General features: G+C 34.9%; 1 protein-coding gene across 3 annotated transcripts in view; it reads left to right on the top strand.

Annotated features, from left to right (window-relative positions):
• Positions 1–15,440, top strand: part of LOC150061855 (BEN domain-containing protein 5) — a 971,256-nt gene that overhangs the window by 56,097 nt on the left and 899,719 nt on the right. For all 3 annotated transcript variants that reach the window (XM_090334883.1, XM_090334882.1, XM_090334881.1), the window contains exon 2: positions 1,160–1,282. In XM_090334883.1, coding sequence (XP_090191009.1) covers positions 1,160–1,282 — 123 coding nt within the window. The remainder of the gene's footprint in view (positions 1–1,159; positions 1,283–15,440) is intronic.

A 15,440-nucleotide genomic window follows, 5' to 3' on the forward strand; every position in this document is an offset into this window, starting at 1 on the left:
TCATAATGCAACTTCAGAAGATATTTTTTTTTAAATGAAATAGTCTGGCTTACTTCACTTAATATGATTTTTTCTAAGTCTTTCCATTTTCTTACAAATGGGGCGATGTTGTTCTTTCTGACAGCAGCATAGAATTCCATTGTGTATAAATACCACATCTTGTTGATCCACTCATCAGCTGAGGGACATCTAGGTTGGTTCCATATCTTTGCTATGATAAATAGTGCTGCAGTGAACATCGTTGTGCTAGTGGATTTAGTATGCCCTTGTTTCTGGATGATTGGGTAAATGCCAAGTAGTGGAATTGCTGAGTCATAGGGGAGCTCTATGTTTAGTCTTTTGAGGAACTGCCATATTGCTTTCCATAGTGGTTGAACAAGTTTGCATTCCCACCAACAGTGTAGTAGTGATCCCTCCTGGCCACATCTGGGTTCCCTCATTTGCCATAATCATTAGAAACCTTGGACTCTTCTAGCAGAGATTTGCAATAGAGCAAAACCTAGATACATAAGGCCATACAGTATGACATTAAATGAAAGGACCTCTAGGATATAGAAACAAAAGCCATATAATGAGTGATTGCTGTCCTTAATGTACTATATTATCTCTCATCTCTTTTGCTGTCGCTTGGTTATCTTATATTGTTATAGTATTTCACTTTGATATCTGATATACTGGATATATGCGTATTTGGTTATTTGAAATTGAATAGGAAAGGGGGGAAAACAAGATGAAGGTGGGGTGGGGGGAGGGAAATGGGGACCAAGACATGAGAAAGGGTATCAATGTATGTGAAGTAATGCACCTTCCATCTGGCGAATATAATGTAATCCTTCTATTAATTACAATAAAAATATATGAAAAAAAGAAAAAAAATGAAATAGAAGAGCTGACGTTTAAGGCTATTAAGTTGATTAACTTCGACCATAAAGGCTTAGTATATAGTGGAAATGAGATCATAGTCTATATTTTTAGGATTTCAAAATGTATTATCTTTCTATTGTGCTGCAATGTGTAGTTAATTAATTTTTGTCTGGGCACTTTTGCCTAATCATTGATAAGGAAGGAGGTTAAATTGATGTTCAAAATCTTCTTGGAGTTCTATTAGTCAATTCACTAAGATTTTTGTTTAATGTGAGTCTCATTTTTTTAAATATAGGCAATGATATGGGAAATGATGATTCCATTGGAGGAAATGTAAACAAATATATGGTGTTTCCAAATGGTTACTGTGGACAAGCCAAGAAAGGACATCTCATCTTTGATGCATGCTTTGAAAGTGGTAAGTATGTTAAAGACCTCTGAGTTTGTCAAATTTGTTCAATGTGGTTCTTCTTACTTAATATTTGACCATCATGGAGAAAATTATTTGGGAAAGGTAAATCATTAAGATATTAACTTAGACACACTGTATTTTCATTTCTATTAATATAATGGTGCTATCACTTCTTTTAGAATAAACCTGATATGATTTGACTATTGTAAGTGATTATTTCATGATTTTCTACTATGTATCTAGATTTATGACATGTTCACAGAACATCTTTGTTAGAGAGACTTTCTTTTTTTAAAAGAGATTACAGAACAATCCAACTCAAACAGATGAAAAGTAATAATGCTTCCTGATTGACAGATGCTGCAAAAATTCTGATTATATATTCTCATCTAGTAGAGTAGATCTTGTAATGTCTTGTATTCTGTATAACAAATGGTAGTTATTAGAAATATGTTGAAATTAGTAATGAGAAATGTATACATAATACATTAACTTACAAATAATTCTTTATATTTTGTAGTTATGAATATTATGTGTGTGAGACAGAATATCTAATCAACTGGAAATTTGGTGTGTGTGTGTGTGTGTGTGTGTTTGTGTGTGTGTGTGTAAAAGAGAGGGAGAGAGAGACCAACTCAGGGCACTGTCGCTTTTTTAATTGCCATTTCTGGGGCTTGAACTTGGGGCTTGGGCACTGTCTTTGGACACTTTTTGCTCAAGGATAGTGCTCTTCCACCTGAACCACAGCACCACTTCTGGCTTTTTCTGTGTATGTGGTACCGAGCAATCAAATCCAGGACTTCATGTATGCTAGGTGAGCACTCTACTACTAGGTTATGCTCCCATCACCTTAGCCTTTATATTTATGTATTTTTTTGTGACAGTCTTGGGACTTAAAGTCAGGGCCTGAGCAATTTCCCTGAGCTTTTTTTTTTCCCTCCCCTTGAGGCTAGTGCTTTACCACTACAGACACAGTTCTGCTTCTTGGTAATTAATTGGAGATAAGTCTCATTGGCTTTCTTGCCCTGGCTGGCTTCAAATACAAATCTTCAGATCTTAGCCTTCTGAGTAGCATGGATTGAGCTACTGATACCTAGTTCTGGTTATTCATTTATACAGTATTTTCTTCTTTAATTCGTGTAGTTTTAGTTTGATATGGCCAGTGTAACAGGAGTACCACAAACTGAATAGGTTAAACAATAAACATTAATTTTTCTCATAATTCTGAAAGCCAAAATCTGATGTGAAGGTGTTAGCAAGGCATGTCCTCCTAAAGAGTTATATGGAGTAATGCAAATAATCAGTTTTTGTCCCTTAGCACCTGGTGATTTGTTAACTATCTTTGGTGTTTCTTGTCTAGGAGAAGCCACACTGTAATCTTTCATCTTCACACTCCTGTATTACCTGTATTGGTGTCTGTCTCACCCTTTTTCATATAAGATGCTAGTTAAATTAGATTATAATTTACTCTAATTATCTCATTTTGAACTTGATTACCTCTAGAATTAATCAAGACTTTAACTCCCTGTAAAGTCGTCTACTAAGGGGGATATAAGTTTTCCAAACATAAATTTTGAGATAACAGAATTCATCTCATAACTCAGTATTATAATGTTTTTTTGAGTCAGACCTGAATAATGTCCACACAGGAAGAATATATTCTCTCTATTTGAATTTTTGTACTAGTTCCCTTTTGGGAATATACTTGCTGATTCAAAATGGAGACTAAAGTGGGAGAGAGAGATTAGGCTGGGTGGTTCCTGCTATGCTCAGCATGTATTTTCAGCCCTTTTAGTCTGTGCTTCAGATATGGAAAATGTAGCACTCTACTATTGTTTTGGTATTCATAAAAAGTATCAAGTATCAAGACAATCTGGAGTATTTTATTTAACAATGTTCCCTATGGCTTTAAGAGGTAACTTTGGTTTTGTTTTGTTTTGTTTTTTGCCAGACATGGGCTTGAGCTCAGGGCATGAGCACTGTCCTTGGACTTTCTCAAGGCTAAAGCTCTATCCACTTGAGCCTCAGCACCACTTCTGGCTTTTTTTCCTATGTATGTGGTACTGAGGAACCGAACCCAGGTCTTCATGCATGCTAGGCAAGCACTCTACCACTAGGCCACACTCCCAGCCCAACTTTGTTTTTTTTTTAAACTCTATTTTTTCTTATACTTTTTATTGTAATTAATAGAAGGGTTACATTATACTCACCAGTTAGAAGGTGCATTACTTCACAAACATTGATACCTTTTCTCATGTTTTGGTCCCCATTTCTCTCCCCCTAACCCTGCCCCTCATCTTGTTTTCCCCCCTTCCCCATCAGATTTCAAATAATCAAATATGTATATATACAATATATCAGATAACAAGGTGAAATACTGTAACAATATAAGATAACCAAGGGACAGTAAAAGAGATGAGAGATAACATAGTACATTAAGGCCAACACTCACTCATTATATGGCTTTTGTTTCTATATCCTGGAGGTCCTTTCATTTAGTGCCATATTATATGGCCTTATGTATCTAGGTTTTGGTCTATTGTAAATCTCTGGTAGGAGAGCCCAAGGTTTCTACTGATTATGACAAATAATTTTTTTATATTTTCTTTTTTGATACTGGGGATGGAACCCAGGGCATTGCACTTGCTAGGCAAGCGCTTTGCCACTGAGCTACATCCCAGCCCATGAATTAACTTTGAATGGTGGTAAGGACACTGTGCAGAGTGAGATGATCTGAATTAGTCTTAGCCTGATCTGATATTGGGAACTACTTTTTATCTTTTAGCTATTCTCTGTTCATCTATAAACAGAAAATTCTTCAAGTTTTAAGAAAGTGACTAGCTATATTTTCTATTTAAGATATATCTTATCCTGGCTTTATACATATCATCTGTAATAGTTTTCTTAGACTATGTTGAGGACCTATCCACTCAAACCTGTTGCAGTCTATGCTTCACCCTAAGTAATACTCAAATGTTTATCTTGTACCATCAATTAGAAATCTTATTTACTACTAAGTAGTAAGCACGTGGTAAATATACTGCATAATTTTACATATGTTATCTTGTTGAAGTTTCATTTCTTATGAAGTGACATTCTGTCTTATAAATGAAGAAGTAGAGTCCTGGAGTAGTTATTTCTCCATGGCTATCCTGTTAAACATCCAAGTATCAGATTAAAGATTTGATTGGATATTATTTACTTTTAATCAACTATGATAGTCTCTAATCCATGTATCTACATTTGGAACTTGATTCTTATGTCTCCTTGCTATTTGTCTCCTTTTCCCCACATCCTTATGTATACCCTAGCTCTATTGTTTCTTGGGGATTCCTATAAATGTATTTTCTAGATTTTTCAACTCATTACCTGCTGTGTCTCATAGCTCAGGATTCTAGTAGAAGCCATATTGCTGAACCCCAGGAAAATTTCTGTTTTAATAGTTATGGTTAACATTGGTGATTCAAAGTGTTTCCAATATTGTAATTTGCTGAGCAAGATAATGCTTATTTTATGCTACCTTAGTGAGTTGTTTTTAGTTATTTTTTATTTTTTGTGGGCTATGGAGCTTGAACTCTATGCCTGGGTACTGTCCCTAAGCTCTTCTGCTTAAGGCTACAGTCTTATGCCTAGGCCTGGGCATTGTCCCCCAGCCTTTCAGCTCAAGGCTATGGCCTTACCCCTTGAGCCACATCCCCACTTCCTATTTTTCTAGTGATTAATTGGAGATAAGAGTTTCTCATTCTTTAGTGCCTGGACTGGCTTTGAACTATGAAAATTAGAATCTCAGCCTCCTGAGTAGCTAGGATTACAGGTGTGAGCCACCACTCCTGGTATGAGTGGTAGTCTTGTCCAGTCCTTACATTAAAAAATAGAGCTTATATGTGAAGACAGAAGGGCTGCCCAGAATCTTTTCTATAATTTTGTAAAAAATTATGCAAAATACTATGATTATGACAATATTTGACCCCGTACTCTTATTTATATTATATAATTTAGCCTTATACATTATTCAGTATTGAAAATGTACTTTTAAAATTTCACTTTATTCTTTGTGTTTATTACTTTTATTTAGGAAGATTACTATTTATTTTAAAATCCTCTAATCTGTTTGAAAAGGCAGACATCTCTTCCTCCCTATCTTTCAGTCTGCTATGGAAAGTCAGACTGAGAGCAGTGGTGTCAAAGAGAATGTAGTGTTTCAGAACAAATCTTAGTTCCACTATCACTAGTACTGTATCCTGAGCAGATCATTTAAACCTTGAGCTTCAGTAGGTCTTTAAAATGGATTTAAAACATTAGCCTTTCATGGTTGTTGTATATTAGAATTACCATAAAGGCTAGCAGAGAGCTAGTAGTCAGTAATGAAGTGTGAAAGAAACCTAGAAACAGAAATAAATAATTTTGTGTGTATATGAATGGGCTGGGGCAGAAGACATGACAAAAAGTACAATAAAAAAGATAATCTTGCAGCTGAACTTAAATATTTCATTCTGAAATATTCTTTTAGGAAGCACAATTTTCTCCTCTTTAGTTTTTTTTTACTCAAATTTCACCTCCTCAGAGAGGCTGGTCTTAACTTCTCTCAATAAAATTTGGACTCTTCTTCACTGACATTTTGTAATTCCTTCTGTGCTCTATTTTTCATTCCTTATGTTACCTGCTCATTTGCATTTTTGTTTATCTCAAGTAGAATATAAACTTAGTAAGGATAGAATTTTTCTCTCACAGGAGTAGCTGACACATGATCGGTACTCAATAAATATTTGTTAAAGTAATTTATGTAAGATCAGCAGAAATTCAGGTAGAATTAGTTATAAATGTATGAATTATATTGTTTTTACTGTCACCCTCAATTGTAGGTATTTATCATGTTTATGTTGACTTGTAAAAAACAGTACAGCAAAGCTGCAAGGAATATAATCATGTAATTTAGTCATCTAGTCTTAGCTCTAGATTCCTTTGAAGCACATGAGATTTCTAATGACCATTATTTCTGCTTGACACACTCTTCCCTTGGCAGCAATAGGTGTTTTTGTGAAGAGTAAAGTAAGTTCAAATCAGTCGTCTCTAAAACAGATTGCTCTCCCATGTATGAGTGTTGCTCATTCAGTTGAGGGCCTGAATATTAGAACTATATCATAGGCTTCAGCTGTTCATCAACTGCAGATCTAGAGATGTGTTAGCATCCATAATTGAAGAAACCAATTTCTTATAATCTTGATATGTATCCTCTCTCACACAGCCTGTTCTGTTTCTTTTTTGAGCTCTGACTAATATTGGTACACAATGGAGCACAGTTAAAAAAAAAACGAGTTAGGGGGCTGGGAGTTTGACCTAGAGGTAAGAGTATTTGCCTAGCATGCACAAAGAGTGGAGTTCAGTTCCTCAGTACCACATACATAGAAAAAGTTGGAAGCGGTGCTGTGGCTCAAGTGGTAGAGCTCTAGCCTTGAGAAAGTCCAAGGACAGTGCTCAAGTCCTGAGCTCAAGCCCAGGACTGGCAAAAAAAAAAACCCTAATTAAAAAAAACGATTTAAAAGAAAGGCTCAGATTCAATCCTTTCAGGCATTTGTTTTATGGAGGATTATTAATGGAGTCTTTACAATGACATTTACTCATTGTCTTGCCATGTGTATATTAAGTAGTTGTTACCAGTAGGATGCTAATTGTCCAAATGTTTAAATATTTTTCTCTAAATATTTTGGCTGTTTGTGCGGATTCATTTCTGGCAACATTTGGCCTACCCTAACCTAAAATGAGTCTAAGAAATTAACAGAAAGATGGATTCTTTTCTAAATTTTATATTTTCTACTGACAACTCCTCTGCAGCTTCAAGCATAGATTAATGAGTGGAGTATTCATAAAGTGATATCAGTTCACATATATGACATTACTCAGATGTCTCAAACTCCGGAAAAAGCATGTGAATGATTTATGGAATTGATATTAATCTCTTTCCAGTAAATGCATTACTTCAGTTACACGGGAAATTGATGTTACTCCTCTAATGCCAAATTAATTTCTTTCTTGCTGGATCAGCATTGTAAATGGAATTAGATGTTAACCTTTTATACATCTAAACAGGCTAAAAGATGGGAAACAATTTTATAAGTAATATTTGGATGCCTATTTGATTTCATATGAAAGGAGTATATATTTTTTCTTTGTGTATTTTCTTCTTTTGGGGATTTGTAGATCTAATAGTATCAGGTTGTATTTAAAGTATAGCTTAATATCATCTAAGAATAGAATAATTATAATTGAATTTGAATATTTAACACAGGACTATAAATAACAGTATCGAAAATGAAAATTACATGCTATTAAAGACCTTCAAAGTTTTAGAGAATAAAACTATATTTCAAGAAAGATTTTATGTACGAATTCTGTTTTTACTAAACAAATGGTATTTTTAACCCAAGTGTAATGAATAAGAAATAGGAAATTTATCAGGAAGCCTTTTCTTCTTATTATTTATGCTCATGCTCGAATGATCTAGAATCTATTTCTCTCTAAGCCCTAATTCTCCATTGTGGATATCTTTTAAAGGCTCTTAGTTGTGTTTCAAACTTGCTGTGACATTCAAATACAGTAGGATTGATTTTGAAGTAACTATACAATGTAATTTAACCAAGTGGGCTTTTATATTTAATTTTCAAATCAGCTGAAGGAAAAGACCATTTACTTAGCTTAGAATTTGGCGAACTATGGTCAAGGACAACGGTCATAAGTATTAGAGCTGTCTTTCTAGGGATGTAGGTAAAACATGTTTTCTATGAAGAGACTGTGTGTGTAGAGAGATGATGGATAAGTCTAATATAGTTGTTGGGGTTGCAGGTTGGCAGTGTGTCTTCTGGCCTAACAGATCTCTAATTTTATATAACATCTCTCACCTCAAACATTTCTCTTTTTAGATTCTAGCAGTTAAAACTGTCAGTAGGCTTTGGCTTTTATCCCAATCTGCCTATTCCTGAGGTATTCTTTTTTTTCTTTTCTTTTTTTAATTATTATTTTTTTATTGTAATCACAAAAAGGTTACATGACATTTGCCAGATAGAAGGTGCATCAATTCACATACAATGATACCCTTTCACATGTCCCGGTACCCATTACCCTCCCCCCCAACCCCCACCCATCTTGGTTTTCCCCCCTTCCCTATCAAATTTCAAATAACCAAATACAAATAAATTCAATATATCAGATAACAAAGTGAGATACTGTAACAATATGAGATACCCAAGGGACAGCAAAGGAGATGAGAGATAACATAGTACATTAAGGACAACAATCATTCCTTATATGGCTTGTGTTTCAATATCCCGGAGGTCCTTTCAATTAGCTTCACACTATATGGCCTTATGTATCAAGATTTTTCTCTATTGCAGATCTCTGCTTGTAGAGCCCAAGGTTTCCACTGATTATGACAAATGAGGGAAACCATTGAGCCTAAGTTCCTTTGAGTCTGGCTTACTCCACTTAATATGATTTTTTTCTAAGACTTTCCATTTCCTAACAAATGGGGCGATGTCATTCTTTCTGACAGCAGCATAGAATTCCATTGTGTACAAATACCACAACTTGTTGATCCACTCATCAACTGAGGGACATCTAGGTTGGTTCCATATCTTTGCTATGGTGAATAGTGCTGCAATGAACATTGTGCTAGTGGATTTAGTATGCCCTTGTTTCTGGATGGTTGGGTAAATGTCTAGTAGTGGAATTGCTAGGTCATAGGGGAGTTCTATGTTTAGCCTTTTGAGACACTGCCACACTGCTCTCCATAGTGGTTGAACGAGTTTGCACTCCCACCAACAGTGTAGTAGTGATCCCTCCTGGCCACATCCCCTCCAGCATCTGTTATTATTCATTTTCCTGATCCTGGTCATTCTAACTGGAGTGAGGTGGAATCTTAGAGTTGTTTTGATTTGCATTTCTTTTATGACCAGAGATGTTGAGCATTTCTTCATGTGTCTATAGGCCATTTTTGTTTCTTCTTCAGAGAAGACTCTCTTTAAATCTTTGGCCCATTTTTTAATGGATGGTTGTTACTTTGGAGATTAGTTTTGGAGTGATTCAATTTTTTGAGCTGTTGATATATTTTAGATATGAGGCCTTTGTCCGTTGTTTGGTTGGTGAAGATCTTCTCTCACTCGGTAGGCTTCCCAATTAATTTACTAGCTATGTCCTTTGCCATACAAAAGCTCTGCAGTTGAATGCAGTCCCACTTATCCAGCCTTTCTCTGATTTTTTGTGATTCTTGGTCCTTATTAAGAAAGTTTCGACGTGTACCAAGGAGACCTAGTGTATCTCCTATTCCTTCTTGTAAAGTTTCCAGTGTGTCGGCTTTCACCTCCAGGTCTTTGATCCATTTAGAGTTAATTCTAGTGCAGGGTGACAAAGAAGGATCCAACTTTAGTTTTCTGCAGGTGCTTAACCAGTTCTGCCAGCACAAATTGTTGAAGAGGCTGTCTTTCTTCCATTCTATTTTTTTTGGCTCCCTTGTCAAAGATTAGGTGGCCATAGGTCTGTGGTTTAATATCTGGGTCCTCAGTTCTATTCCATTGGTCTTCAGGGCTGTTCTTGTGCCAGTACCAAGCTGTTTTGATAATTATAGCCCTGTAATAGAGTCTAAAGTTTGGAATTGAAATTCCTCCAGCGCTGTTCTTTATGCTAAGAAGTGTTTTTGCTATATGGGGTCTTTTATTATTCCATATGAAATTTCGGATTGCCTGTTCTATTTCTTTAAAGAATGCCATTGGGATATTGATGGGTATTGCATTGAATTTGTAGATAGCCCTTGGCAAGATCGTCATTTTCACAATATTGATTCTTCCAATCCAGGAGCATGGGAGGTTTTCCCATTTCCTTAGTTCTGCTTTAATTTCCTTTTTAATCCTGAGGTATTCTTGACCAAAGAATACTACCTGTAAGCTATAGTAGAGCTGGTACCATCCAATCTATCATGTACAAGAAATCTTTCCTGATTAAAAGGCTGTTATTTCCTGCATTATTTCTCTTAATAGAATTTGTACAACTTGTTTTTACCCTTTCTTTCTTTTCTGGGTCAAAGTCTTACTACATACACATCCACTTCACTTTACTATATTAGAATTTGCATCTCCCCACACCTGAAATATTGCTTACACCCTTGCCCTCTAGATAGGAATGTGGGCTAGGAGGGTAAGTTTTCAACATTACTTTTTTTTTTGCCAGTCCTAGTGCATGAACTCAGGGCCTGAGTACTGTCTTTGGGCTTTCTCAAGGCAAGAGCTCTATCATTTGAGCCACAGCATCACTTCCAGCTTCTTTTGAAAACATCTCTTGTTTCATCCAAGTCTACGTTAAAAATGTCATTTTATTAGAGAGGTGTTTTGTTGGTTTTACAACAAGTATGTTACTCTTTTTCTTCTTCCTTATTACCCTTACTCAATTTATTTTTATTCTTAGCACTTAACAGCAGATTTGGTAGGTTTTGTTTATTTTTATTGTTACTTGTTTAAACCCGTAACAGGTGATGCCATAAGAACAGTATTGTTTAGTTCGTACTAAGTATTTTATGTGTCTAGCATTTATTACAGTGTTTAATACCCAATGGGAGATAAAAAATTCTTACTGATTAAATATAAATAGTAAATGAGTCAAATCTGTATAAGATACCATAGTTACCAAATAGGGAGAGGCAAATTTTACCTGGGGGCAAGGAGCTGACTGAAAATAGAAGGGTTTGAGATAGACTGTTTTGTCATATATTTCCTACTTGTCTAGGCACAGGTTGAAGACAGAATATTTCAACTCATGGGAGGAGAGGGTGTTTTGAACAATTTATTTCAAATATCATATTAGTGGTATAGTATTTCATATTAGTAAAAATCACATTCATTTTCTTTATCTTCATATTCTTTATAATGCCTTTGCTTACTATTGGAGAGTCATGATATTTTCATTAGGTTGGAACCAGAATTTTGGGGGCAGATCCTCAGAACTTGATACATTGTGTAAGAATTACTTTGTCAATAATTGACTTTTTAGAATAGAAATGAATTTGAGTTCCCTTGAAACCAGAGCATTCTAGAATGGTGCTCCTGTCTGAGCTTGGCATTTCTATAGCTCCTATTTAAGTTTCTTGCAGATGATGTACTTTTCTGTGCATTAAATCTCATAGCTCTAGACTTTTTTCCAGGACTTTAATCTTAGAGATTCAAATGACTACTTTTCTTATCACAGTGGCATAATTCATTTGCATCTAGATCATTTCTGTAAGACTTTCCTTAAACACTTTTCCCTATGAATTCCGAACCAAACTAAATCTTTACACCATGAAAACCATGAAGTTGTCTTCTGAGGTTTTTTTTTTTTTAACAAATTTTCAGGTATTTTGTGTGCTAGTAAAAGGTAACACAAACAATGTGAAATTTACATTTGGGAAAATTTTAGATGTACAATAAGTTCTTGTGAGTTTGAGACAAATACATAGTAGAATGCTGTTTGTTTGGACCATAAACTATTTGGTTAGATTAGTGATGTGTTAGAGAATGTGTTGCAAAGCTCCCTTTTGAACTCTGGCTTACACACTTGTAAGTTTATAGTTCAGTTAATATTTCTAACAAATTTTAGAAATTACACTTTCTATATCACTTTGTCTGAAATATGATTTTTGTTTTCCTAAAACTTTCATTGGTTGCTACTAGTAAAAAATTTTTAGTATGCTTTTTGGGTAATAGAAGATATTTTGATAGAAATGTAATATTCAGTGGTATTTTTCCATGGATAATACATAACTTCATATTTATATGGATTGAAATTTTTCAGTTGCCTAGTAAGTTCACATTTTCCTTATTAATTTTGATTCAGCATTTTTGTTTCTTTCTTTTTTGGGTCATTGGGCTTGAACTCTGGGCCTGGGTGCTTTCTCTGAGCTCTTCAGCTCAAGGCTACTGTTCTACTATTTGAGCTACATCCCCACTTCTTGTTTTATTAGGTATTAATTGGAGATAAGAGTCTTTCGTTCTTTAATGCCCAGACTGGTTTTGAACCACAGTCCTTCGATCTCAGCCTCCTGAGTAGCTAAGATTACAGGCTTGAGCCACTGCGTTTCAGCTTCCCTCCCTTCCTTCCTTCCATCCTTCCTTCCTTCCTTCCTTCCTTCCTTCCTTCCTTCCTTCCTTCCTTCTCTTTCTTTTCCTTTCCTTTCTTTCTTTTGCCAGTCCTAGAGCTTGAACTCGGCTTGAGCACTGTTCTTGGGCTTTTTCCTCAAGGCTAGCACTCTATCATTTGAGCCACAGCACCACTTCCAGCTTTTCCATGTATGTGGCACTGAGGAATTGAATCCTGGTCTTTATCAATTCTAGGCAAGCACTCTACCACAAGGCCAAATTCTTGGCCCCCAATATTTTTATTTGTGAAAGCAAACAGGGAACAAATCATGTATTATCTCTGCAAGTTTTGTTCAGAAGTTAGTGAGAACTTAAGAATCTATAACAATAAAATAATGTAGAGGGAAATTATCATAATATACATTTTTTTATGTTTTAGAAATTGTCAGTTGACTGCTACCTTGAATCATACTCATATGCAAATTATGTATATATTTCTGTCTGTGTCAGAAACATAAATTAACTCTTACCGTATTAGGAACAGAGCATCTTTTTATATATTCAACATACTTTTTCCTGATATTTATTATATGAATTTAGGAATGGTAAGTTGTTTCTTGAAAGGTGAGTGAATTCTTAAGGTAGTATTTCGTTGCTTATACTGAGGAAGAATAAAAAATTATTCAGAGGAAGAATAAAAATATGCATATGACACATATATGTTCACTAGTTTATATAATTTTAATAATAATTGCAAAGAATTCAAAAGATGCAATGAAATTATATTTATTGACTAATCTTATTTGATTTCACAAATTCATCTGTGGAAATTAAGGAAGTAGTATGTTTGAGAAACATCACAATTCAATGTCTTCCAAATGGTAATCCTCCTTAACTAAGGTCTTCCTGCCTCCCCTATTTGAGTGTATGAATATACCCATCTATTCTGTTACTTAGGCAATAAATTTAAATTATAATCTCTTTCAGGCTGGCATCACGATTTTTAATCTTTATATTACTATAGCTTAGCATAGTAGCTGATGAGAACACACAATCAGTAAATGGAAAAAGTAAAGACAAAATTCCCAAAGCATCTATTGATTTACTTGTTCCTAAGTTCTTTAGGTCAAGGTTACAGCCCTACCCTTGAGCCAAGCCTTACTTCCCATTTTCTAGAGGTTAATTGGAGATAAGAATCTCAAGTTCTTTTGTGCACAGGCTGGCTTTGAACCTTGATCCTCAGATCTCAGCCTCATGAGTAGCTAGGATTACAGGTGTGAACTACCACAATATATCTTGATCAATATCACCCATTTCTTTTCTTCCTACCCCTTCTCTCACTCTTCTTAATTTTATTGCATATTCACTGGATTTTTGACTTCATGGAGTCCAATTAATGAATCGCTCATTAAACTTAGTCTTTGGAAGTAGACTTGTCGGTATTTCCAAAACTAGTAATATAGTGAATTAATCTTTTCCTTTCATGGATCTGGACTATTATGGTATGAATTACTTGGTGAAATTATAATTCATAACAAACACTGACTGTACTTCAGTCAGTCTTCCCTTGTTAACTTCATACATTGTATACTACTATATTTAGAAAATGGCTTACACTAACACAATTACAGATTTTAATGAAAGAATGCTTAAAATTATAATTTGATATAAAAGAGTATATCATTTACAAGTTGAAGAATTCTAATGTAAAAGTTATGTTAAATGCCAAATTTTATGTTTTTTTTAAATTGTAATACTTATTGATACTATTTTTGAGGTTAGCACTCTTTTTTTCTCTCCCCCACTATTTAAAAATTTAATTTTCTTGTCAAGGTCGATGTACAGAGGGGTTACAGTTACATACATAAGGCAGTGAATACATTTTTTTATTGAACATTGTTACCCTCTCCCAAAGTTTTTCTTCCACTTTCCTTTTCCCCATCCCCTCTCAGATTGTAAAGTTCATTTCCAACAAATTGTCTTATGAGTTTTACTGTTGCATTGATTAATCCTTTGTCGTTCCTCTCATCATTTTGTTGTTTCCCTTCCCATCCCTAATTCAAATAAACTTGTATACAATACCTCTTTTTCTTGAGATGGAATTTTGTCAATGTTTTGCCTGACCTAGCTTCAAACCACAAACCTCCCAATCTTTATCTCCTAGAGCTGGGACCACAATTTGTCATATGGTGGGTGTATTTGGCCATTAGTCTAACCCATCCCTTCCTCCCTCCCCCTCTCCTTCCTTTTTTCTCTTTATAGCTTCATTTTCCAGCATACATAACAACTCTCTACATATATAGAAGTATTTCTATGCTAGTGATATATAAGCTATCATTTTGTTTGTATATGTCCTTTAAAGTCACTGGCTCCTTATCTAACCCTTCAGTTGCGTAGACACTCTTATATGTGTTCTATATTCGTAAGTGAAGTTAAGAATGAGTAAGTAGTTCTTAATGTACTATGTTTTTTCTCTTCTTTTTTTTTTTGCCCTTATGGTTTATCTCATGTTGTTACTGTATCTGACTTTGACACTTGGTATATTGTATATAGGTTTATTTGTTTATTTGAAATCAGGAAGAGAAGGGGGAAAACAAGATGATTTGGAGGGCATGGGGGGAGGGAAATGGGGATAAACATATGAGAAAAAGGGTATCAATGGTCATGAATTAATGCACCTATTACCTGGCAAATGTAACTGTAACCCCTGTACACATTATCCCAAAAATAAATACACACACACACACACACACACACACACACACACACACAAAGAATGAGTAAGTAGTTCAGATTCTTTTTTAAAAATATTTTTATTGTAATTAATAAAAGGGTTACATGATATTTGCCAGATAGAAGGTGTATTAATTCACATACATTGATACCCTTTCACATGTCTTGGTCCCCATTACCTCCCCCCACCCCCCATCTTGGTTTTCCTCCCTTCCCTATCTAATTTCAAATAACCAAATACAAATATATCTAATATATCAGGTAACAAAGTGAGATACTGTAGCAATATGAGATAACCAAGGGACAGCTTTTTTAAATATTTTTATTGTGATTAA

The sequence above is a fragment of the Megascapheus bottae genome, chromosome 6 (genome assembly GCF_031878675.1).
Source record: "Megascapheus bottae isolate mThoBot1 chromosome 6, mThoBot2.hap1, whole genome shotgun sequence".
In the NCBI taxonomy this organism is placed as follows: Eukaryota; Metazoa; Chordata; class Mammalia; order Rodentia; family Geomyidae; genus Megascapheus; species Megascapheus bottae.